Below are 23901 nucleotides of genomic sequence, written 5' to 3' on the forward strand. Positions count from 1 at the left end.
TGCAAACTGTCACAGTCTATGGGAAAATCCAAAGTTCTATACCATTCCAAATAGTCCAAGCTGTTGTAAAGCATCCTAATTACCCTGATTCATTGGGAACAGTTGTTTTAATCAACTCAACAGGTGAAAAACAGAAGCTCTCTGCTGTTGGTTTGTGGACAGTCATGGCTAAGACATGGCTCAGAGCTCACTGAGGACCTGCGGCTGCACATTGTGGCTGCTCACAAGTCAGGAAAGGGCTATAAGACCATATCTAAATGTTTTGAAGTTCCAGCGGCTACAGTGCAAAGTATTATTTAAAAAATACAAGACGTTCCGCACTGTGAAAAATCTCAGAGGACGTGGTCAGAAGCCAACCACTTCTCCAGACAAGGCACACAAATGCCCGCTTGCAAATGCTCATCTGGACAAAGAAGAAGACTTCTGGTCTTCTGTGTTATGGTCAGATGAAACAAAAATTTAATTGTTTGGCCACAATGATGTAGCCTTCATTTGGCGTAAAAAAAGAAGAAGCCTTCAACCCTAAGAACACCATCCCCACTGTCAAACATGGTGGTGGGAACCTAATGTTTTGGGGGTGTTTTTCAGCCGGTGGACCAGGGAACCTAATCACAGTAAACGGCACCATGAAAAAGGAGCAATACATCAAAATTCTCAACAACAACATCAGGCAGTCTGCAGAGAAACTTGGCCTTGGGCACCAGTGGACATTTCAGCACGACAACGACCCAAAACACACAGCAAGGTGAAGAAATGGTTAGCAGACAAAAACATTAACATTTTGCAGTGGCCCAGCCAGAGTCATGACTTAAATCCAACTGAGAATCTGTGGAGGGAGCTAAAGATCAGGGTGATAGCAAGAAGACCCTCCAACCTGAAAGAGTTGGAGCTCTTCGCTAAAGATGAATGGGCAAAAATACCAGTGGAGACATGCAAAAAGTTGGTCAGCAATTATAGGAAGCGTTTGATTGCTGTAATAGCCAATAAAGGCTTTTCTATTGATTATTGAGAAGGGTATGAATCATTTTGGACATGCCACTTTTTGTTCAAATGTAAATAAAAGATGAGTAATAATTTTTTCCACAATGATGCCTCTTGTACATCGTCTTATTATCTTCTGGGAGACATCTGTGATATTTCTAATCAAACAAAACGTGCTGGTTGAATAAAAGTAACTTTAAGTCAGAATTTGCCAGGGGTATGAATAATTTTGGGCTTGACTGTATATATACACACACACAACCAGTCAAAAGTTTTTTAAAAGTAAGATTTTTAATGTTTTTTTTAAAGAAGTCTCTTCTGCCCAACAAGCCTGCATTTATTTGCTTCAATGTACAAAAACAGTAAAACGGCAAAAACAGTAACATTTTGAAATATTTGTAGTATTAAAAATAGAATTTTAAACATTTTAAAATGTAATTTATTTCTGTGATCAAAGCTAAATTTCCAGCATCATTACTACAGTCTTTAGTGTCACATGATTCTTCAAATCATTCTAATATGCTGATTTGCTGTTCAAGAAACATTATTATTATTATTATTATCTATATTTAAAACAGTTGAGTACTTTTTTCCAGGATTCTTTGATGAATAGAAAGATCCGTTCAGCATTTATCTGAATTAATAGAAATTATAGAAATTAATACTTGTATGTGATTTTACTTTGATGCTGATCAAAAGTCATGATAAAGACATTTATGTTACAAAATATTTATATTTCAGTTCTTCTGAACTTTCTATTTGTCAAAGAAACCTGAAAAATTCTACTCAGCTGTTTTCAAAATAATAATAATAATAACAATTTGAGCAGTGAATCATAATACTAGAATGATTTCTGAAGGATCATGTGGAATAATGTTGCTAAAAATTCAGCTTTGAAATCACAGGAATAAATTACATTTTAAAATATATTCTAATAGAAAACAGTAAAAAATACTTATGTGTTAATGCGTTGCTGTTTTCTGCGTTTTAACGTCAAGACTGGGTCAAAATCAGGACAAAATTCACAAGCTTTTGCAAAATCAAGGCAAAATCCCCATGTTACGAAACTATTAACAAACAAATCTAGAAAATCTTACAAAGTGTATGGTATTTATGGAATGCACCATGGAAGCTATTAGTGTTTCCAGTAAACTTTCATTATCTTTTTCCAATGAAAAGAGTTATACTTAGAGTTTTAATGTTTTTAAAGAGACATTTCACTCTGAACCAAGGATAGCGTGGGCTCATGCATACAAATGTCCCCCAACACTCAGTAAAACAGACCCTGCACAAAGCTACATTATTGTCAATGAATAAAGAGAAGAAACTCGTTCACATTAAAAGCAACTTCAACAAAAGTTTATATTTTAAGGGAAAAACATATTCCTATATTATTATTATAATACACAGACTGAGGCCTGACTGTACACTGAGCATACATGGCCTAGTTAGAAAGACGTTTATGGACAGCGATTCAGCTCATTTGTCTTAGAAACACAATTTAAATTTGACTGGACACTGTGCACTTTAATCCATCTGCACTTCCTGCAACTTTTCAGGCTGCATCAAAAGTTACAACTTGACCTGACGAGTGCGCCATTACGTCATCCCTGCCCAGCGCGCGAGAGCGAGCGCGAGAGAGAGAGAGGGAGAGAGAGAGACGTCGAAAAATTACTGTCCCACCAACCTCCGCCCCTGCAGTCATGCCACACTCTGGATTTCATTGTCAAGCCTCCTAAAAAAGAGGAAAATCTGACTTGACCATTATTAAGGCCGGTGGTGTTTAATGTGGAAGCGATAAACGCCGACACTTCCGCGGTTCAGAGGATCTGTTTGCTGGCGTGCCTGCGTGTGTATGTATGTATGGGAGTGAACTGGAGAAAGCCAGGAGAAGAAGAAGAAGAGGAGGTAAGCACGCAGCGAGCGAGCTAGCGAAAATTCATCCACCCCAGACAGTCGTCTATTTCTGTTAGCGACCATGAACACGTGCTTTCATGTATTTAGGAACGAGAGACTCGAAAGCGCGTGTTTGTGCGCTTGTGTTGTCGTACAGCGGCAGTTTACCGGGAGTTTGACATGGAGTTAGCGCACGACACATCTGCAGCAGAGTTCTGGCCTCTCGCTGGATCAGGCCGAATCAAGTGTGACTCACAGCCACGCAAAAGAGCCTGGGACTAGCGTTTATAACAGAAAATACATGTGTTTTATATCCTGTCTAGTGTATCTTTTGCTTAGATGTAGCTAGCTGCTATTGGAGGACTAACTAGCTTGCTGTGATGGAACCAGTGCGACCTGGCAGCAACCTGACTTGACTTGAAAACGTGGTAGTGCACTTTGAAACTACACTTGACATTCTTTGGATTTGTATTTAGTATTCATAAATTGCCATACAATTCAGTATATAATAATTAAGAAGTGGGCAGGTATATGAATTAGGTCAGTAGCAGTGTTGTGATGAAGGAAAGGATGTGTTGACATACTGCATGTCAAGAGTAACACAATTATTTTAACCCCACAATTCATATGTGGTGTCCAATAAGTGGTCTTTCCACCTGCCAGGAGGTTATAATAAATCATTAATCAAGTTTGCTGTTTTTATAGGGAAAAGGTTTGTATGAATTCCACTAATTTACATAGGAGTGTCAGAAAAATATATATATATATTTTCCCCCATTTAGAGCATACATAGTGGCATATATGACCCTGGACCACAAAACCAGTCAGAAATTGAAATTTATGTGTCACCTGAAAGCTGAAAAAATAAGCTTTCCATTGATGTTAGGATTAGACCGTATTTACCTGAGATACAAAAAAGTCTAAATATTGAGAGAAGTTGTCCAAATGAAGTTCTTAGCCATGCATATTGCTCATCAAAAATTATGATTGATTTTTTAACTAGGAAATTAACAAAATATCTTCATTGAACGTGATCTTTACTTAATGATTTTTGGCATAAAAGAAAAATCTATAATTTTGATCCATACAGCGTATTTTTGGCTATCGCTACAAATATACCCATGCTACTTAAAGACTGGTTATGTTATGTTGGCATGTGTTAAATATTAAGATAAAATTAATTTAGTGAGAAAGCAAGTTGACATTTAGCAGATGCTTTTTATTCATAGCGTTACTTAATAGTGACATTCTTGAGTATAACTACGCATCCAAATTTTCACCATTATTTCACCATAAACTGTGTAGGTGCAACAATATGCAAAATGATTAAAGTCAGTATGAATTAAAATTTAACCCCATCTGTTTAGTAAATGCAGTCTTATTGTAAACAATAACAATATGTCCATTTATGTTAATTAAAAAAAATTGTTATCAAAATGTCATACCCCAATCTTCCGGTGAATATATCAGATTGATTTTTATCAATCATGTAGTCTGCAATCTTATATTAATTTGAGAAAAACGCCTAAATCTTAAAATCCATTCAACAACCGATGGATAGAACCAAGTCCCTGTGCTACATTTTAGTTTCTTTTTTAAATGTCTGTTACACTTGGATGTCACAAAAAAGAAGAAAATATCTGTTGTAACTTCCGTTACATTGCAAATTTAACATGACTGGCTGAATAGAAGAAAACAGACGAATTTGAAGAAGGTTGCAATATTTAACATGTTTATTTTGTATTTAAAGTAGCCTGGGTCTGATTTTTTTTGGTGCCTTTCTTTTACCTGTAGATTTGTTAATTGTTGAAGATGTGCAACCAGTACATGTTGATATCCACCTCATTTGACTAGATTCAATCAACTGACAAAAGACTGTTGAGTTTATTGTAGAAAACATATCCTCATCCATTTTAAACACTGGTTATACTTCCATTATAACAGTGCACAAATATAGAGCATTTTATTATGTGTATTGTAGTGTTGTTTTTCTATTTTCTGTCTTACTATAATTTGGGTCAGTATAAAAACGTAAAAGCGTTTTTACTGTCCTCTAATTTGACTGACATATGCATTTGTTATATTGTAACCATACATTGAAGAGAGCCATATTAAGAGAGCCTGGCAGCTTTGCCTTACTGTTCATGCATTTTAACTGCAACATAATTAGAGAATTAGTTACAATTTTCTAATATACGGTTCAATATTCAACCCATTTTGTCTAGATCATACCTCTTCATAGCCATCCTCCCATTTTTCATGAATGTCAGGATGTAGTTCAGTCGTAATGGTTAGGGATGCACTGAAAAATGCTCTGTTCTCCTGTATGAAGAAACATGGCCCTGAAACAGCTATTGGGCAGAGATAAAATTGAGGCTAGTGGTCCTGTCGGCTGCAGCTTGCTAAAACAGGCCAGGCCGTTTTGACTGTGATTTAGCACAGCATGGCCTAGCAGCATGACTGTAATTCAGGCTGGGCACAAGCTGACTCATTTACCACTGAGAGCCGGACGGCTGTGGAGTGTGTGTGGAGGGACAGTGTTCTAGCATCATGTTGCTTAAGCTTTTTCATGTCATGTAGCATCACAAGAACTGATGAATACATAAGCCGTTGTTGTTACATTTTATTAATGGGGGTTTTAATTCTAGAGTAGGGCTGCAACTAACGATTATTTTGATAATCGATTAGTTCGCCGATTCATTTTTCGATTAATCGATTCGTTGGCTTAATTCCAATTATTTATTTATTTTTTAAATCACACTATTCCACATTCTGAATGCTATGAAAACACAGTGCTGAGTTGAGTATCAATTTCTGTGTTCCGGCTGTCTGACACGCTCATTCAGTAAAGATTTAAACTTACAGACTGCCAGAATGGATTTTTAAATGGAAATTCTCGAGTGAATTTGTGACATTTACAGATAAGGATATGACCACAAACTGAAAGTTTTCATGCTGAGGACGCAAACGGATCTCAAAGCGCCTCACAGGGCAAGCCATCACTCTATTAGTTTTAAATAAGGAATTCTCATGTTTTGAGCAGCTTGGATCACGTAACTCTCCTGCAGCATCTCAGTCTGTTTCCTCCACTATTTTTAGATGCATGTTGTCTATAGAAATGCGTCATTCAGTGCTGTTATTTGACGTGATCCTCTGAAGAACGTGTACTGTGGGCGGACCCGATTCATCGATAATGAGAATCGTTGTCGACAAATTTCATTATCTATAATAATCGATTTTATCGATTAGTTGTTGCAGCCCTATTCTAGAGACTTGAAATTTTTTTGTTCTTGCATTCATAAGGCTGATTTTAACATTTTATTGTGAAAGAATTGCTATTGTCAGAGTAGGGTTGTGACGATAGTATCGTGTATCGACGATAGTCAGAGATATCGCCTGTTGCTGATGCCTTTGACGATAGTAAGACGTAGAGATGTTCCGATACCATTTTTTCCTTCCCGATACCGATTCCGATACCTGGGCTCGGGGGTATCGGCCGATACCGAGTACTAATCCGATACCTGGGTGTGTAATTGTATATACAGCTGTAGATAGTACTAATAAATTATTTTATGGTGTGCTTCAGACTTATCCCTTAATAAAACAAACATACAGTGATATATACAGTGAACTAGAGTATTTGTATTATATGACATACATTTGACAGTCATTTTTTTTATATAGTTAGTATTACTAATCTGGTTTTCTGACATACATCAGCCCTGTTTATAACAGAGAATTATGAGCAGAATTTGAAAGATTCTCACTAGATCTCGCAGCAGTAACAGTGTTGCAAAATCAACATTGGCTCCCGAATAAAGCTGTTCGGGGTTTGTGCAAGTTTGTTTGCGTTGCGGTCCAAGCTGATATACAGTCAGCGCTGAGCAGCTCGAACGTATCGTGTTAGTTTCACTTTCGTTTCGCGTGCCGTTTTATATTTCTTATCTGAGACAGAAATGGCAGAGCTTATGAGTTGAACAACGCGGTGGTCGCGCCAGTGTGACCGCTCACGGAAATTAGTAACACTGGCAGAAAAAATGGTCACAGTCTGGAGCCCTTTAATATCACCGCAAGTGTCCCGCGCGCTTCAGTACAAGGAGTAAACAAATCCATGCGCCTGTACCATTCATTAACACAGAGCCACCCATAATTTATATTTTAACAGTCGGTTTTCGGCTTAATATTAGTCCATATCACGATTTGATTTAAGTGCTATGAACTACCTTTGATTAATGCATCAAACTTTGACAAATTCCGTGACGTTCAGCGTTAAACTTTGAATTCCATTTTGACTGGATTCCGCGATTCCGTCCGTGTTTTCCGCATCGCGGAAATCATGAAGCCCTACATATGAGACATGCCGCCGTTTTACTGGCTGGTTGGTCCAGTCTGAGATACTGCCAAACAGCGGACAAACTGCTAGCACGTTTGTATTTCCTCTTCGATGCTATAAACAGTGGTTGCTTGTGGCAACACAGCACTACTCCCTGTGTTTGCATTCTGAGCCGCGAAGAAGAACTGGCTTTCGATTTGCTAGCGGGCATAACTTTTATCTTAAGAAAATGGTATCGGATCGGTACATGGGTTCAAGTACTCGCCGATTCCGATGCTAGATTTTTTTGTGGTATCGGCGGCATTTCCGATACTAGTATCGGAATCGGAACAACCCTAGTAAGACGATTATTATTATTATTATGCGTCAAAAAGGCATCTAACTTTAGCGATGCAGCGCAGAGAGTCGGTTCTAGGATACCTCAGAAACTTGCCGCGGTATAAACACAAGCATAGAGTGGATAGCGCCACAGATGTGTACAGTGAAAATGGGTAAGAGATTTATTCATCATACAGTGTACATAGATTAAGTGTAGACAGTCATTAGGATAAATAGGTAGTAAAATGTGGTTTAGGCTGAATTAAATACGATATGTGAGAATCCGTCTGTATAGTAAACATAAACATTCACCTCAGTAACATCTGTATGCGTTAACTAGAATTACAATGCGATAAAATGGCACTAAACATATGCACGTGAATTACACGCACATCGCTCCTCCACAATCAATATGAACTGAACTACAACATGAACTGATGACAAAGATCAGACATACAGCGGTAACATTATCGCAATATGACGGGTATAGAAAGATACATTCATTTACATTCACACACGCACATTTACCGCTCCCTGAAGATAGCAGAGAACGAAACCGAAAGTAAACTTGAACCTCTTCGACAGAACTACCTTCAGCGCTCTGTACACGCACAACTGTGTCACAAGTCACATGCACTACCCTTACCAAACGAATAAGGAATTTATTACATATTGACATATTTACATATTATTAAATAAATTAGCACGATATTATCATGTATCTGCGATCTCACAGGCTGACGATAGGACGATGTGAAAATTGTGCATATCGCCCAACACTATGTCAGAGCCTCATTTCTCAGAACTGGGGTTTGCAATGCATGCTGAAACATGATTTGTGGGCTCATTGAGAATATCAGTAACATCCAGTTTATCACTAAGTAAACTACTGTTTTCTCATTCACCAGTTTGTAATGCTTGTGACACCTCATTGCACAAGTTTTTCCAAATAACTTATATGTGGAGTGATACTATCAGTCTGTTTAGTCAAGCTTTTTGATTTGTGCTGCCAAAACCGAGCAAGAAAAGCATTGAGCTAACATGATTAGGCAGAATTCCCCTTTATATAGCCTATCACATAGTTGCTTTGCATTTCTGGTTCCTTGGTTCCTTTTAACAAGGTCTAATCTATAAACACACTTAGTGCATTACAGTGCAAGTGTAAATGGTATATAAGCACATAAGAAATTTGAGAAGCCCTGATCTAATTTCTCAGCTAATTCCAACTCAAGACTAACAGAGGTGCTTCATTACATGTCAGTTACAGGAGATATTTTTCATCTGTAACTTCTAACTGTACTGTAATTAATTACATGAACAGTCCTCCTGAGCAGATGATTGCTGTATTGATGTATTTCTAGTTCCTGTGAACCTGTAACCTTTGTGATGGCAGTACAGAAGCTGAACCATTAGGTGACTGTAACCATATTATATGTATGCTATGTTAAAACCTGGTGAAGAATAAAACAAGATGAGCATTAATAATAGGGATTCACAATATACTGGCAAAATTTCGGTTCTTAGATATGTAGTGACTTTTGTTTGTGTATTTGTTTGTTTAACAGTATTTTAGGGCTGCAACAACTAATTGATAAAATCGATTATTATCGATAATGAAATTCATCGACAACGATTCTCATTATCCATTAATCGGGTCTGCCTACAGTGCACGTACAATTTCAGAGGATCACGTCAAATTACAGCACTGAATGACGCATTTCTATAGACAAAATGCATCTAAAATTAGTGGAGGAAACAGACTGAGATGCTGCAGGAGAGTTACGTGATCCAAGCTGCCCAAAACATGAGAATTCTTTATTTTAAACTTTAAGCTATAGCATAATGGCTTGCCCTGTGAGGCGCTTTGACAGATCTGTTTGCATCCTCAGCATGAACACTTTCAGTTTACGGTCATATCCTTATCTGTAAATGTCACACATTCACACGAGCATTTCCATTTATGCATAAAAGTCCATTCTGGCAGTCTGTGTTAAGTTTAAATCTTTACTGAATGAGCGTGTCAGACTGGAACACAGAACACAGAGAGGGAGACAATTAATACTCAGCGCAAAAACATTCATTGTGCTGAAATATCTGTCGTTGAATGTTAAATTTAGATTTAAATACAACATGTAGTGCACGTACCTATTTATGGAGGAACTGTAGGGCTGTGACGGCGGGCAGATTTTTTGCGGTGTTCTATAAATAAATGAGGCTCAAACAATTATTAAAAAAACGTGCGTGTTTATTTTAGCAATTCCGTCGGTGAACAAGCAGCCTACAAAACGCTAAAATAAATCAATTAAATAATACATTTAAATAAGAAAGTAGCCTAAATAAGTGTTAAATAGGCTATTAGACAAACATTCGTTGAAAAATAACAACCTCGACAGCTCATCAGAATTACTGACAGAGTCCGACTGGAACCTGGCTTTTTTCTCTTTCTCTTCCCCATTGCACAGCTGCTGTTTTTAATAGCAAAGTAATGACATTTATTTTCGTTTCTTTAGTTTATAAAGTTAATTTAGAAATATATTTGGAACACGTTTTGTTTGTGGAATTCAAGTTTTTGTTTTTTTAAAGTGGCCAGCGGCAGACAGATCAATTTAGCCTTCTCAAGTCATCACGATTTAAATTCAAATCCTTAGATATAAAAAAATCTTAAAGCATATCACAATATTAGTTAAATCGTTCCACCTAGATAAATGTGTGCTATTAGGCGCATATCTGTGCGGAGAGTGAAAGCTTTGCAGGACATGGTGCCGCCAGCGCTATGTGAAACTTCATTTTTGCTCATAAATGTAAGAGTAATAAATTTACTTTAAATTATTACTTCACTACTATAAAACGAAATAATTCAAATCGAAAACAAAACTCTTTTATTAGCTATAGGCCTAATTCATAAAGATGCATTTAGGCATTAAAAGCGCATCCAGTGAGAAGATGGCAGAGTCAGGATCGTCAACTTTATCTTTGCGACACTGACTCAGAAAATACTAGTTTATTAATAAATAATTTGAATATCTCCTTACTTTTTCCCCTGCCACATTCATGGTAATTACTTTAGCTGTAGTCTCGCGTAGCCAGACCTTCAGACTGACGTGTATAACAACAATCGCGTCTGCATAAGCACCTTTTAGCAAAACGCCAAGTAAATCAGTCTGCGCTTTGTTTCCCGGAGGACCGAAATCGGATCAAATTCAACCAATTAGATGACGACTTCGACATTCCTGAAGTGTTTCCAGTTAAGTGTACCATATGTATCAGACGTTTAGCCAACGTTCCGTGGGCGTGACGTCTGAGGCTGAGACTACTTTAGCTGGGGCTTTGCGGCCAGCTTAAGCTTACTGCGTGCATTTGAACGCGGAACTCTGCTCAAGGCACTTGCGCTCGCGGCTGCTGCTGCTGTTGGCGGGACACTAAACATGCCACGGCAGAATAAATAGCAGAAACACTGTATTTTATGCTTGTTAGTGTGTTTTTCTTCAGATATTTTATATTTTTTTCTTTATTATGACAGGAGAATTGTTGTAAATTGTTAAGCACTGTGTTTTCATAGCATTCAGAATTTGAAATAGTGTTATTTTGAAAAAAAAATTGTAAATTTTTAAGCCAATTAATCGAAAAAATTATCGGCCAACTAATCGATTATCAAAATAAAATTTTGAATAAAAATTTGAATTTCAAAATCTACCAGCCAATAAATGTTTTTACCAGCCACTTTATGTTTTTAACCGACAATGTGTAGCTGCATGTGAAAATTAATACTACAAGATCTACTATACTTGAGCAGTTTATTTAAGTCTCAATAAAATACTGACATTTTCACCAAATTTTTCTATCATGATACAGAGCTATCTTCACAACTACACAATTTATAGCCCTCATACTATAACAGCCTAGATATTTTATGTAGCCTAATTTGCGCGCATTGGGGAGTCGCTCTCTAAACGCAGGGTATTAAAGTTGCTTTTGAATGCGCGTGCGCGTTTTACTTTTGGTTTCGTTTTTACTATAGCGCGATACTCTCGGCAGCGTAGAGCATGCATTCTAAAATACAAGAGATTACTTAACAAAACCATTTGGGTGGACACCAACGGGATTTTGAAAAGCGTGTCCCCAGTGGAAATTACGCCCCTGTGTGAGTGGAACTCTGCCGCCGAGTTATCATCTGATGTGAATGAATGCCGCGTTGTACAGTATATTGAGAAAGACGCACCATGAATTGCATCTGACAGAATGTGCGCTGTAGCACGAAATACAATATTTCTTCAAAAGCAGATTGTAAAGATATTTTAACAGATCTCTTAATGCCTGTGATGTATCACCAGATTTTTTTGAAGGTGTGCCTCCGCTAAAAGTGTCCGCCGTCTTCTTCTTCGTGTATTATAACGGCAGTTCGCAACCAACGTTAAGGTGCATTACCGCCTCACGCCGTCCGGTTGAAGTATGTTATTTTTATTTACCCGCCACGGTTGCCGGTGGGTCATGCGAGTTTACCCGCCATAACACAAAATCACCCGCATTTGGCTGGTGGCAGGTGCTAATTTCCATCCCTGCTAGCAGCACTAAATAGCAGTAGATTTTGGCCTACCTCTCTCATGATGAAACACACCTGTGGGAACATTTTCGCAAGATGCAAAATACGTACCAATAAGTACATATGACTGCAGTTTCCAACAGAAATGAACACTAGAGGTGGTAAAACAGAGAGCACTTGTAATCGTTTTCATACACAGTTATGATTACAGCTCCATATGTTTCGCTTTCCAGATGTAACAAGCTTGCTCGGACTTAGGATGTGGAATTCTTGGGTACAAATCCTGTGAAAAACATGATTCACAAAGAAGGAGCTGAAAGATGAGAGATTGAAAAACAAGCTAAAACGGCATGCTTGATATTGCGTTTCACATCGCATTAAATTTTTTTCATACTATTGGGTAGGTTTAGGTGTAGTGAAGATGGTACATTATTTTAAAATGTCACAGAGCATTAGAGTTATAGCAACAATCAATGGACATTTCAAATCAGAACTGTGGTCACACGTTCAAAACTAAAGTCACATAAAACGTACCATATGAATGTTCATCTGTTCCGAAAAAAGACAAACACTTTTTTTTTTATCACGAAGCATACATGGCAGTACCTATTTTGCGTCTTGCGAAAATGTTCCCACAGGTACATTTTCATCATGAGATCAGGTTGTTTTTGGCGGATATTTATCGCATTATTATTTAGTGAAGAGAGCTTTACCATCTTAACCCTTTTAACATTAACTATTTATCTCAAAACGAATACATGTTTGTGTGTTTTTCACACTATACATTGTGCTAATCCTGAAATATTGCATTAACCTGGTAAATGCTAATACCTTTCTGTTTTATTATTTTTACATGCTTCAGGGCCTTTAGTCCAAAAAGGTGCTCATTTTGATAAAGACTTATCATGTGTTTACTTCAAATATTTTTAGAGAGGAAAATAAAGCAATGTGAGCATTAATAGAGTGCTGAACTCTCACAAGTAATTTGTTTCATTCATACTCAAAGCCGGCGGGCGCCCTCGCACAGAAATTTCTCAATTTAGACTCATAGGATTAATAAAGTCATCATCAGCTGTTTGTAGCTGAATAAAATGCAGATGGGGCACTTGACTGATGCCTCAATGCAATTTTTAGAGTGAAAATATCATCAACAATGCATCAGAAAGACTTTTTAGTTTTTTGAGAAACATTTAGACAGTCTTTTGCTCCTGCTTGAAATCAGATGAACTAAATATGCTAAACATTAACATAGAACTAAACATTGTCTTCCTTGGTTAAAATTTGCCATAGACAAAGAATGTGGAAAATAAAAAAAGTAAAAAATACTTGTTCTTCGTGGATCTTTTTTAACAGTTGTTTATTAGTATCTGAGTGTCATTAAATAAAATTGTTCCTTTTGCACACACTGGTGCAATTAACTGGCTAAAAAGTAAGTAAAGATGTATTTTTCTAATAGCATTATTTATTTTTTGAAGATTTCTATAGACATGTTGAAAAAATCAGATATAGTGACACCTCTAATAGTGGTGTAGTTATACATGTTGGATCTTATAATGGGGAACAAACTGTATAAGTTTCACCTCTAAACATACATAAAATTGTAATGTTTTAGTGATTGATTCCTGTCAGGTACTGAAGGCTGGGTTTTCATGCCAAACACTGTGATGCTGCATCTCTGCTCCATTACAATATTGGATTATTGGGCCTGCTTTAAACAGATAATGTTTGGCCTTGGTGAAATTGGATCTGATGGCTTTAAGGAGTCAGCTTAACAATTTTAAAGTCCCTGCTCGTTGAAGCTTTTCTTTACTATATCAGTGCCAGCTTTGTCTATTATTGATGTGAAAGTGGTCTGTCTACAGCACCTTAGCTTGGTTTTGTTTACTGTTGAGTCACCAAGGGATGTTACTTTGCCTTATTGAACGCGTCATAATGATCGTTTTTTTTGTTATATAAAAAATGGCACAAAAGCAGGAGGAGGATCTATCAGAAAAACTGAATCACACAGGAGAACCTGTTTACAAGGTAACATGATATTTCTGATATTCAAAGGCATCTCCTCTAAAAAGATAAAGTTCAGTGTTTGATGTGATGTAGTTTCTGCTTTTGCTTTCAATAGAGAAAGAGAGAGAGGACATGAAAGCAAAGCAAACGATTCAAAGCCCAGAGTGAGTTTGTAAGATGATGACACAGAAAGAATAAGACAATCAGTGCATTGAGGAAAGACTTAATGAGCAGAAGTAAAGAGTAAAAGTAAATGATTTCTCAAAATATTATTATGATTATTATTTATGCACTGCAGCGGCTTGAGGTGGTCTTCACTGGATGCATGAAAGGGAATTTTTCAAATCCATTTGACTTGTTGTCGGAAGTAGTGCAAACACATGTACATCAGAAATGAACTGGGTCATCTATTTATTGTCAATGATTCTGCATTATGAAGCGCAACACATTCATTGCAGACAGCAATTGAAATTGTTTTTAGTTTTATCTTTTCCATTTATTCTTTTAGCTTTTAATGTTTTCTTTTTTCTTTTTATTTACTTCTTTAAACAATAGTGTAGAATTGTATTATTGACCATTTATCAGCCAGAATCTTGGTATATGCATCCGGACATTTAGAGAATTAATACATTGTTTAAGTATTAGTGTAGTATTGTGCCAATGTAGTTTTTCCAGTGTCTTTTTGCCATTTGAGGTTGTTGAATAGGTGTGAAAGACTGTTTACGAGTGAGAGATAACTCTGACTGGCTGTTTAGCTTGGCGAACTAGTGCAAGAGAAGAAAAGTGACAGAAGCATGCAAACGTTGAAAAGGACAGATGGTAAGCTGCTTTGTTTATGGTTTGTATATCCACATCTCTCTTTTTGAAATCTGAATATAGACTACTCCCACCTGCTGGTATGGAGAATAATTTCCTTTTTCTCACAGACACAGTGTGTACATTCTAGTTGGCCGTTGGCAGTTGTCTTTGCAGTGTTTGTTTGCTTTAGTTGGTACTAGTTTTTTATGTCTCCTTGGTGTTTCATGACCTTAACCACACACAATTTGCTGTATCATTCTTGTCTGTAGTGCAATCTGAGCAGGTCCCATTACAAGCTAGAAAAATCTAATATACAGCATTGTGTGCTGTTAAGACCCTGAAACACTAAGCAGTTCCATGTTGTCTTGAACGTGAGATGTGCTATAGCAAAGCAATTTTATCTCAAAAGCAGGGCCGTTGCTAGTGGCTTAAAAGGTAGTGGCGATTTCAACCAACTAGCCGAGGCCTGCCTAAAAAGATGCTCAGAACAGGGCCACTGCCCATGAAAGCTTATCCATTGCACATGTTTTTAAGCCTTGCTAATTTAAACATTCAAAAGAGTTTAAACATTCAAGAACAAGATGCGAAAGAACTCCACCGATTATTTGGTGCACCATATTCAGAGTACTTACAGACAGTGCGCAAATACAGAACTGAGCCCTTGTTAGCAACCTCCTTCACCTGAACAAACAAAAACATTGCAAATAGATGTTTTGCCTCTTGCTCTTGAACTGATAAATACATACAAAATACCCATCTTGAGTACTCTTAAAAAAACTGTCAGTTATGTCTTAAGTGAACATAAACTGTTGAAAAAGAATTCGGATATGTATCATTATTTTGGATGCATTGTCTCTTAATGTGACCAGACCTAATTTACTAGCTGCTGTCAGTGTTCTTAATATTAATTCAAGAAATATTAAATGAGAGAAAATCACTCACTGTTCTTTACTGAAAAAATTCTATATAGTTTATACAGGGAAGAACGGGGGCAGTCGTGGCCTAATGGTTAGAGAGTCGGATTTGTAACCCAAAGGTTGCGGTTCGAGTCTCAAGTCCGGCAGGGATTGTTGAGGGGGGGAGTGAATGTACAGCGCTCTCTCCACCCTCAATACCACGACTGTGGTGAGTCCCTTGACCAAGGCACAGAACTGCTCCCCCAACTCGTGTGTGTGCACTTGGATGGGTTAAATGCAGAGCACAAATTTCGAGTATGGGTCACCATACTTGGCCACATGTCATGTCCTTTCCTTTCCTTAATGCAATCAAATAGGCTATTTGATTATTCGGTTTCTGTAACTGGGCACCTACAAACTTGAAAAAACTTAAACTGTCTTTAATTTATATCTTTGTTCTATTTTTTTGTGCTATTTACACAATTTCAAACAGGGCTCATGGGTACAACCTGCACCTGGGCCCTGCAAACCCCAAGCTACGGCCTTGCTCAGAAGCATACAGTTTAAAGCAGCTTGCCCTACTGTCAAATGCGTGTCCTGTATAGTACATTTGAGACCTGTTTTCCCTCAGTTCACAAATTGCATCTTAGGGTTGTATTATTATGTTTAAATGTTAGAAAGTGAGTATTTCCTTTTACATGACTTGTTCTGACGGTGAGCAAGCCTCTATTATACTTCACACTTTAAAGGTGTAGTTCACTCATAATAAAAAAACCTGTCGTTAGTTATTTACCCTCATGTCTTTCTAAACCAGTAAGACCTGCATGGCCTTAAGTTAGTAAGGACATTATTAAAATACTCCATATGACTTTTTAAAGCTACAAGAATAATTTTTGTGCGCAAAGAACAGTGTCCTTACTACCTTTCTGGGCCTTGATCATGTCAGTTCCATTGCTGTCTATGCAAGGTGTCTGATCATGCAGTTCATCTTTAGAATTGTGCAATTATTGCACAATAGCTTACACACAGCACAAGCCTGATTTCCACAAACATTTATTTCATTATTTTGATTTCAAATCAAAACATAGTTATTGAAAATGCTTTTTCAGCATTGTGATTTTTTTTTTTTACACAGTACAGTACTACAGAACAGTAATCTTTCATAGACGAGTTACACAATAAATATAAGCAACACGTTATTCAGTGCTTTTTATTTCTGCATTTACTTCTAGATTTATATATTAAGTTGCTCAAGCAAGTGGCAAAACATTTAAACTGCTTATGTTGTCACAAACATTCTTTAAATTAAAAATTACTATTGACAGAAACGGTCAGTTCTACTTCCTTTTCTTTTGCATTTAAATCTGTATTACAAGCATCTAAAATGCTCTTTTCTTTTAAACCTAGCCAAAAACAAAATATACGTTGACTGTGAAACACAGTAGACTTGAATTATATGCTATTGTGGTGTAATTATGACATTTTCATATCAATCCTTGTTAATATTTACCGCAAACTATGCGCTGTCACTTTAATTCTGCTCATGCAGCACACACAGACTCGGTGCGGAGACGATCTCTGCACTGCTGCAGACGCACCACTCCTGGAACATACTGCCAGACCGCAACCGTGAGCAGCTTGAAAGAGAAAGAGAGCGATGCAATGACCACGCACTCGTAGTGTTTGTGAAATGACGTCTCACATTTTTCAAATTACTTTGTAAGTTATTTAACTAAGAAATATGAATTGTACCTCACCTTCAGCATTATAATTGTTTTACCCACACCGGACAGAGACTGAGACAGTGCCAAACCTCTCATGGCAGGCGCGTCATCAGCTTTAGATCAATTTATGAGATCAGCCTTTTTAGAGACCGCCGATCAAACATCCCAAAGCGATTATCGTCTGATAGTAGGCCTGCAGCGACGCGTCGATGACGTCGACGACTCGGTTCTAAAAAAACGTCGACGTCAAATCCAGTAGTCGACACATCACGCCCACTCACCAGACGCATGTGGGCGACCAAAACAAAGCAGCGTGGATAACTAAACTCCGTCCACTTCTCAGGTTCAGCAGCCTGCACTCCCAAGCAATACATCTCATCAGAAACAGGGCTCGACATTAACGCTTTTCCGGGACAAGTGGATTTTGTGAATGGGCAAGTGAAGGAGAATGTTACTTGCTCGACCGGACAAGTAACCTGATACATCAATAACAAACAATAACTAGCGTAGCACAGAAACTTTGGTGAGAATGATTCTGAGTGTATTACTTACAGTGTAAACGGTGACTGAAAACGGACAGTATCAAGGATCAAGCTCGTGCAGCCTATCTGACTCACGGAAATTTTAAAACTAATAGGCATAACAGCATACACAAAAAACAAACATACTGCGGTGGAAAAAAAGATAAATATTGTATAACATATTATATAGGTAAGCAACATTACGATTGCAAACGTGACATTGATTTTATACAACAGTAGTTCAATAAACTAGTATTTAATATTAACTAATATTAACTGACTTACATTTTTAGACAAATCACTGACTGTTTTTGTTAAAGAAATAAGCAGCAGAACAGTTTCAAATCTGACAAACACACAGCGGTGTTTCAATACTGAATGATTTAGCATTTGTGACCCTGGACCACAAAACCAGTCATAAGGTTAAATTTGACAAAACTGAGATTTATACACCATATGAAAGCTCAATAAATAAGCTTTCTATTGATGTATGGTTTGTTAGGATAGGACAATATTTGGCCGAGATACATCTATTTGAAATCAGAAATCTGAGGGTGCAAAAAAATCAAAAACACTGAGAAAATCACCTTTAAAGTTGTCCAAATTAGGTTCTTAACAATGCATATTACAAATCAAAAATTACATTTTGATATGTTTACAGTAGGAATTTTACAAAAAATCTTCATGGAACATGATCTTTACTTAATTTCTCAATGATTTTTGGCATAAAAGAAAAATCAAAAATTTTGACCCATGCATTGTATTTTTGGCTATTACTACAAACAAACCCCAGCGACTTAAGACTGGTTTTGTGGTCCAGGGTCACATTTAATGAATGAAGTGAGTCAGTGAACGAACTGGTTGAATCTTCTATGGTTGAATCCGTGATTCATTTATTAAGACAGTACTTACTGCCACCTATTGGTGTTTCGTTTCATATTTAAAAGTAATGCATTTTTTTCAACATTTTAGATTTATATGTTAAAAAAGTAGAACATTAATCTTATAACATTATTTATGTATTTGCAGTTTTACTGTGTAAATGCATTTTTTGGAACCTCTTATCTTCATTAAACAGTCTAAGTAAATACATTTGCATTTTCGATGCAGACTGGGTTTTTCCTGTGCAGTGGAAAGATGGAGTTTGTTGATACTGATTTAATCTGAATGGTAACCATACAGAGTCTAGTTATTCTAGTTGAATGTATTGATACAATTTCAGAATTTAATATAAATGATGACACATTTAGTAAGGTTAGATAAATAAAGTTAAAAAGTGTCCTAGAATCAATTTAAGGCAAATATCACAAATATTCTGATTAAAGTAAGACCTTATAGAGCAGTGATGAGACTGTTGCTTCAGAAAAGATTAATTTACGGCAAAAAAAGGCTCTTTTTTGCCTTGGACAAGTAATTTTTTTACTTGGACAAGCACATGTCAAAGCTTAATGTCAAGCCCTGTCATCAGAAAACAACTCGCCGTCCTACCTCAAAGGTGTGGGAATATTTTAAACACAGCCAGAAACGTAACGGTATAGTTATATGCAGTCTTTGCAAGAGCTAGCATACCACACCAGCACAACTTCCATTTGGGAGCATCTTTTAGGAGGAAACTGCTAACTATGTAAAAAAAAAAAAAAAAGATAAATCATCTAATTAGTCATTAGAATAGTCGACTATTCGATAAAATAATCGTCAGAATAATCGTTTTAAAAATAATCGTTTACCCCCAGCACTATCCGATAGTGATCGGTAGTCGATCAAATTGGGGCACCCCTATTTTTTATTTAAAGTATTGTTTAAAAAAAGCAGTTTCATGTTGTTTTTATTCCTGCTATACTGAAAAACATACCAAACTATAACTTCAAAATCGAAGTACGTACCAACCCACTTTTGCGTACGGTTCAAATCCCTTACTGTAATTAACTGTGGCTAATTAGAGAAGAGAGCGCAAGATTTAAGCTTTGTGCAGTCACAGCACATCATTTTTTTGTAGTTCTTTTTTTGTAGTTTGTATTTGTTTAAATGCATTAAGAATGGCCTGTCAGTGGACCATGGCTGTTATCTCTTTACTTGATCACTGGCTTGACTCTCTAATGGCATCCTATAGGTATCCTGTGTCATTCAGTATGGCTATGCGTTATATCTGATTCTCCTTGGATGAGTCATAGGCAATGTCATCCCCCACACACGGCACAGTAAACACGGGGGAGTGAGCTCAGTATGCAATCATCACTGCTACATCTCACATCATCTTTTCATTACTCTTATTTACTGTGCTTTTTGTCTCTCAGGTTTGATTTGTCTAGAGGCACTCAGTGGGAGGAGCCATGACTGAGGGGGAGGGGCAGTTCTACAGCGTGCAGGTGGGTGACTCCACCTTTACGGTGCTCAGAAGGTACCAGCAGCTCCGCGCCATCGGATCCGGAGCCCAGGGTATCGTCTGGTGAGTGGGCGGCTGGAATTAACAGAGTTTTATCTGCCTCCATGCTAATGATGTCATCATCCCATTAGGCTTCGCCTGTCTCCATTTGTCATGAGCGCAGCAGATGTGTTTTTGTCATTGACCTGAATGTCTCATTAGAGATTTGGATCCCTGGTTTAGAGCTTCTGTAATGAGAGGGATTTTACAGCTAACTGCATGTCTAAATTGTTTACCCAAGCGCAGGAGATGGACACTAAACACCGTTTGCTGTAATGTTGTCTGATACAGTAATGACATACAAAAGGACATTTAAAAGGGAATTGTGGTACAATAGGACATTATAAATTCAGAAATATCGATGTAAATCAAGCTTGAAGCAAAAATGGCAACTACAATGATGATTGCGATCATGTCAGTGTTCCCATTATTCTGCTCCATTAAGCTCCGCTCTGGACACCGTACTTGGCATCCCAGTCGCTGTGAAGAAACTGAGCCGGCCCTTTCAGAACCAGACCCATGCGAAGAGGGCTTACAGAGAGCTGGTTCTGCTCAAGTGTGTTAATCACAAGAATGTAAGTCCCCTTAAAAATGCACTCTTCCATTTAGAAGTCTGCGTCACACTAAATGACTCAACTCGGTTTTGGTCATGGCTGTCACACCTACAGGCTGTTTTTGCTGGAATGTCAGAGCTCTGTCACATTTACCGGTTAAGAATGTCAGAGAGGTGACGGACTAAACAACTGCCTCTGACATTTCTCTCCAACTTCCTGTCACTGAATAGCCCATTTTGGCTGAGAAAACAATATCAAGCTAAAAAAAAATAAGAACAGATATACCACATTAACATAAACTGTTGGTATGAGGTAAATTCAGATGTACTTCTTGGAATAGCATTATCCTTAAATTTAAAAAATGAAAAATAATGTTTTGAATCCAGTATGTTTATATGATTGAAGAAAATTTAGTAATTAAGCCATAAATGTTAGTATTGTAATTTTACTATTGTAAAATATTGTAAAATTATTAGTAATAAATACTAGGGCTGGACGATTAATCAAAAAGTAATCAAAACCAAAATTCAAAACCTCTAACCAGGGTTCGTACAAGGTGCTTAAAGTGCTTGAAGTACTTGAATTTGACTTTTTGAAATTTAGGGCCTGGAAGACCCTTGAAAATAGCAATATTCCTGAAGAGGTACTTGAAAAGTGCTTGAATTATAAAAAGACAATGTATCTATGAAATAATTGTTTCAATAAGCACATATCTTTTCACACAAAATCCATGCAATTAAAAAAAACATACCTTTTTTTGCCTATTTCAGTTAACGTCATAAAACTATCAAGCTAAACCAGTAATAGTACTGACAGTATTGTGTAAACATTGCTGAAGAAGCGAAAAGAGGAACTGATGAACCAAATCAGTTTAATGTGAGTAATTTACACTGGAACCACTCTGATGGATTTAAACTTGTGACTTCAATCATTCATTTCAAGCGATTCACTTGCAAAAAACAGTTAAAATTAAAAGAGACATAAATTTTTTAATTTCAAAATTTTTTTACATTTGATTTTAAAAAGCATGTATAGTGATGGCCAGAGCTTTTCGTAACTCTGAATCCGTAACTCTAGCATCGCAAATGAATTCACTATTTCAACACGTATCACAAATCATTTGATTCAGATTGAGACTTTTTGCAAAGCTTTCGATTTAGATCAGAACTTCAGAGAGGGTTCGCAAATCATTTTACTTAGATCAGAACATTGTGTATTGCGAATCATTTGATTTAGATTGGGACTTTGCGCATCGTGAATCATTCTGCGCATTTAATGTCCTGAACTGAAATGATGGTTCGTGAATCATTATTCAGGTCGGGACTTCGGAGCAGGATCTCAAATCTTTTGCTTTAGATCGGAACATCTGAGCGGGTTTTCGAATCATTCCGCGAAAAGAATTATTCACGTTCCGTGCTTCGAGTTCTGATCTGAAATGATGGTTCGTGAATCATGATTTTGATCTGGAATTCATTGCGGTTTTGCGAATCATTTGATCCAGTTCAATTCAGTTCAATTCATTTGTTTCAGATCAGGATTTCAAAGCAGTGGAAACAGTGGAAAACGTCAAACCATAAGTTATGCATTTTAAAACGAAAACACACTTGTGTAAACGTAGCCTTCAGGCCGTTTCACACTGGGCATGATGCGAAAAAGCAAGGCGAATCGCAGACGAGCTGTGCTTTCACACCAGATGTGAAACGTTTGATTGCCTTCTGCTAATGCATGCCTCCACGCTAGGTGGCGTCAACCAAAAATGCATTTTTCCTCAGATATGTATGGATTTAACGTTGTCCGCTGATAAATGAATTTGGTTCTACACCAGAAACACAAACTGTCTATAATGCTTACAAGAATACATCTTGTATAAAAAGAGGTACAATTTGCATCAAGCTACATTTGCAAATTTAAATTTATTATTGTCTTTTGCTTAAAACCCACTTTAAATCTTCATTAAGTGCTTGACTCATAATACTCGCACACGTCGAAGAAAACGGATAGTACTCTTCAGATCACATAACTCGGGAAATTAATAGAAACAATTTTTTGTATAAAGAACATGTGAGAATAAATGTGTTCTCAGATACTAATGAAGACAAGAGCTCAGCATGCACTTTTCATTGGTGTTTGTTTACACTGGTTTTGGAAACAGCGCCACCACTCTCATGCGTTCGTGCAACAGCTGCTGCTGTAGGCACATAATTTAAGTTCACATCTAATTAGATGGCCCGTTTTTTTTCCCGGCACACGGGACAGAATAAAAATTCCTGCTATTTTGGGCCGCAAATAAGTGCCCCTGGTGTGAATAGCTCCATAGGGATCTATTGTTTCGATTCAAAAGCATCACCGTGCTAAACATTTGCATCAAATTTTCGCATTCATTGTGAAAATGGCCTTTAGACGCAAAGATGTGTTATACAGTATGTCACAAAAGTGAGTACACCACTCACATTTCAGCAACCATTTTAGTATATCTTCTCAAGGGACAATGCTATAGAAATTAAACTTTAGTTAACACGTTTATCTTATAGTCTCATCAGACCACAGGACATGGTTCCAGTAATTCATGCTCTTGGACAGGTTGTCTTCAGCAAACTGTTTGCGGGCTTTCTTGTTGCAGTGTGCAGCGTATGGTCTGAGCTTCTACTTCTGCAACCTTTAAAGCAATGCTGAAAGCACTCATGCATCTTTTTTTTTTTTTAAGCTTTGACGCACAGAACGAGTGCTCAACTTCGTTGATCAACCCCTGCAAGGCCTGTTCTGAATGGAACCCATCTTGGAAAACCTCTGTATGACCCTGACCAATGTAGTGTAACTCGGTTTCAGGGTGTTACTGAACCTCTAATAGCCTTGGCCATCTTTGTGGAGAGCAACACTTCTAATTTTCAAATCCTCAGAGAGTTCTTTGCCATGA

At 37.3% G+C, this 23901-nt stretch overlaps 2 protein-coding genes across 3 annotated transcripts in view; both read left to right on the forward strand.

The window, feature by feature from the left end:
• Positions 1-3159, forward strand: part of gfpt2 (glutamine-fructose-6-phosphate transaminase 2) — a 6709-nt gene extending 3550 nt beyond the window's left edge. The window contains exons 5-6 of the mRNA XM_073823961.1: positions 2777-2889; positions 2986-3159. Coding sequence (XP_073680062.1) covers positions 2777-2889; positions 2986-3159 — 287 coding nt within the window. The remainder of the gene's footprint in view (positions 1-2776; positions 2890-2985) is intronic.
• Positions 2613-23901, forward strand: part of mapk9 (mitogen-activated protein kinase 9) — a 32082-nt gene continuing 10793 nt past the window's right edge. For both annotated transcript variants that reach the window (XM_073824498.1, XM_073824499.1), the window contains exons 1-3: positions 2613-2889; positions 20306-20457; positions 20879-21008. In XM_073824498.1, the coding sequence (XP_073680599.1) occupies positions 20342-20457; positions 20879-21008 (246 nt within the window). In that variant the 5' untranslated portion in view covers positions 2613-2889; positions 20306-20341. The remainder of the gene's footprint in view (positions 2890-20305; positions 20458-20878; positions 21009-23901) is intronic.

This window comes from Garra rufa, chromosome 19 (genome assembly GCF_049309525.1).
Source record: "Garra rufa chromosome 19, GarRuf1.0, whole genome shotgun sequence".
NCBI lineage: Eukaryota > Metazoa > Chordata > Actinopteri > Cypriniformes > Cyprinidae > Garra > Garra rufa.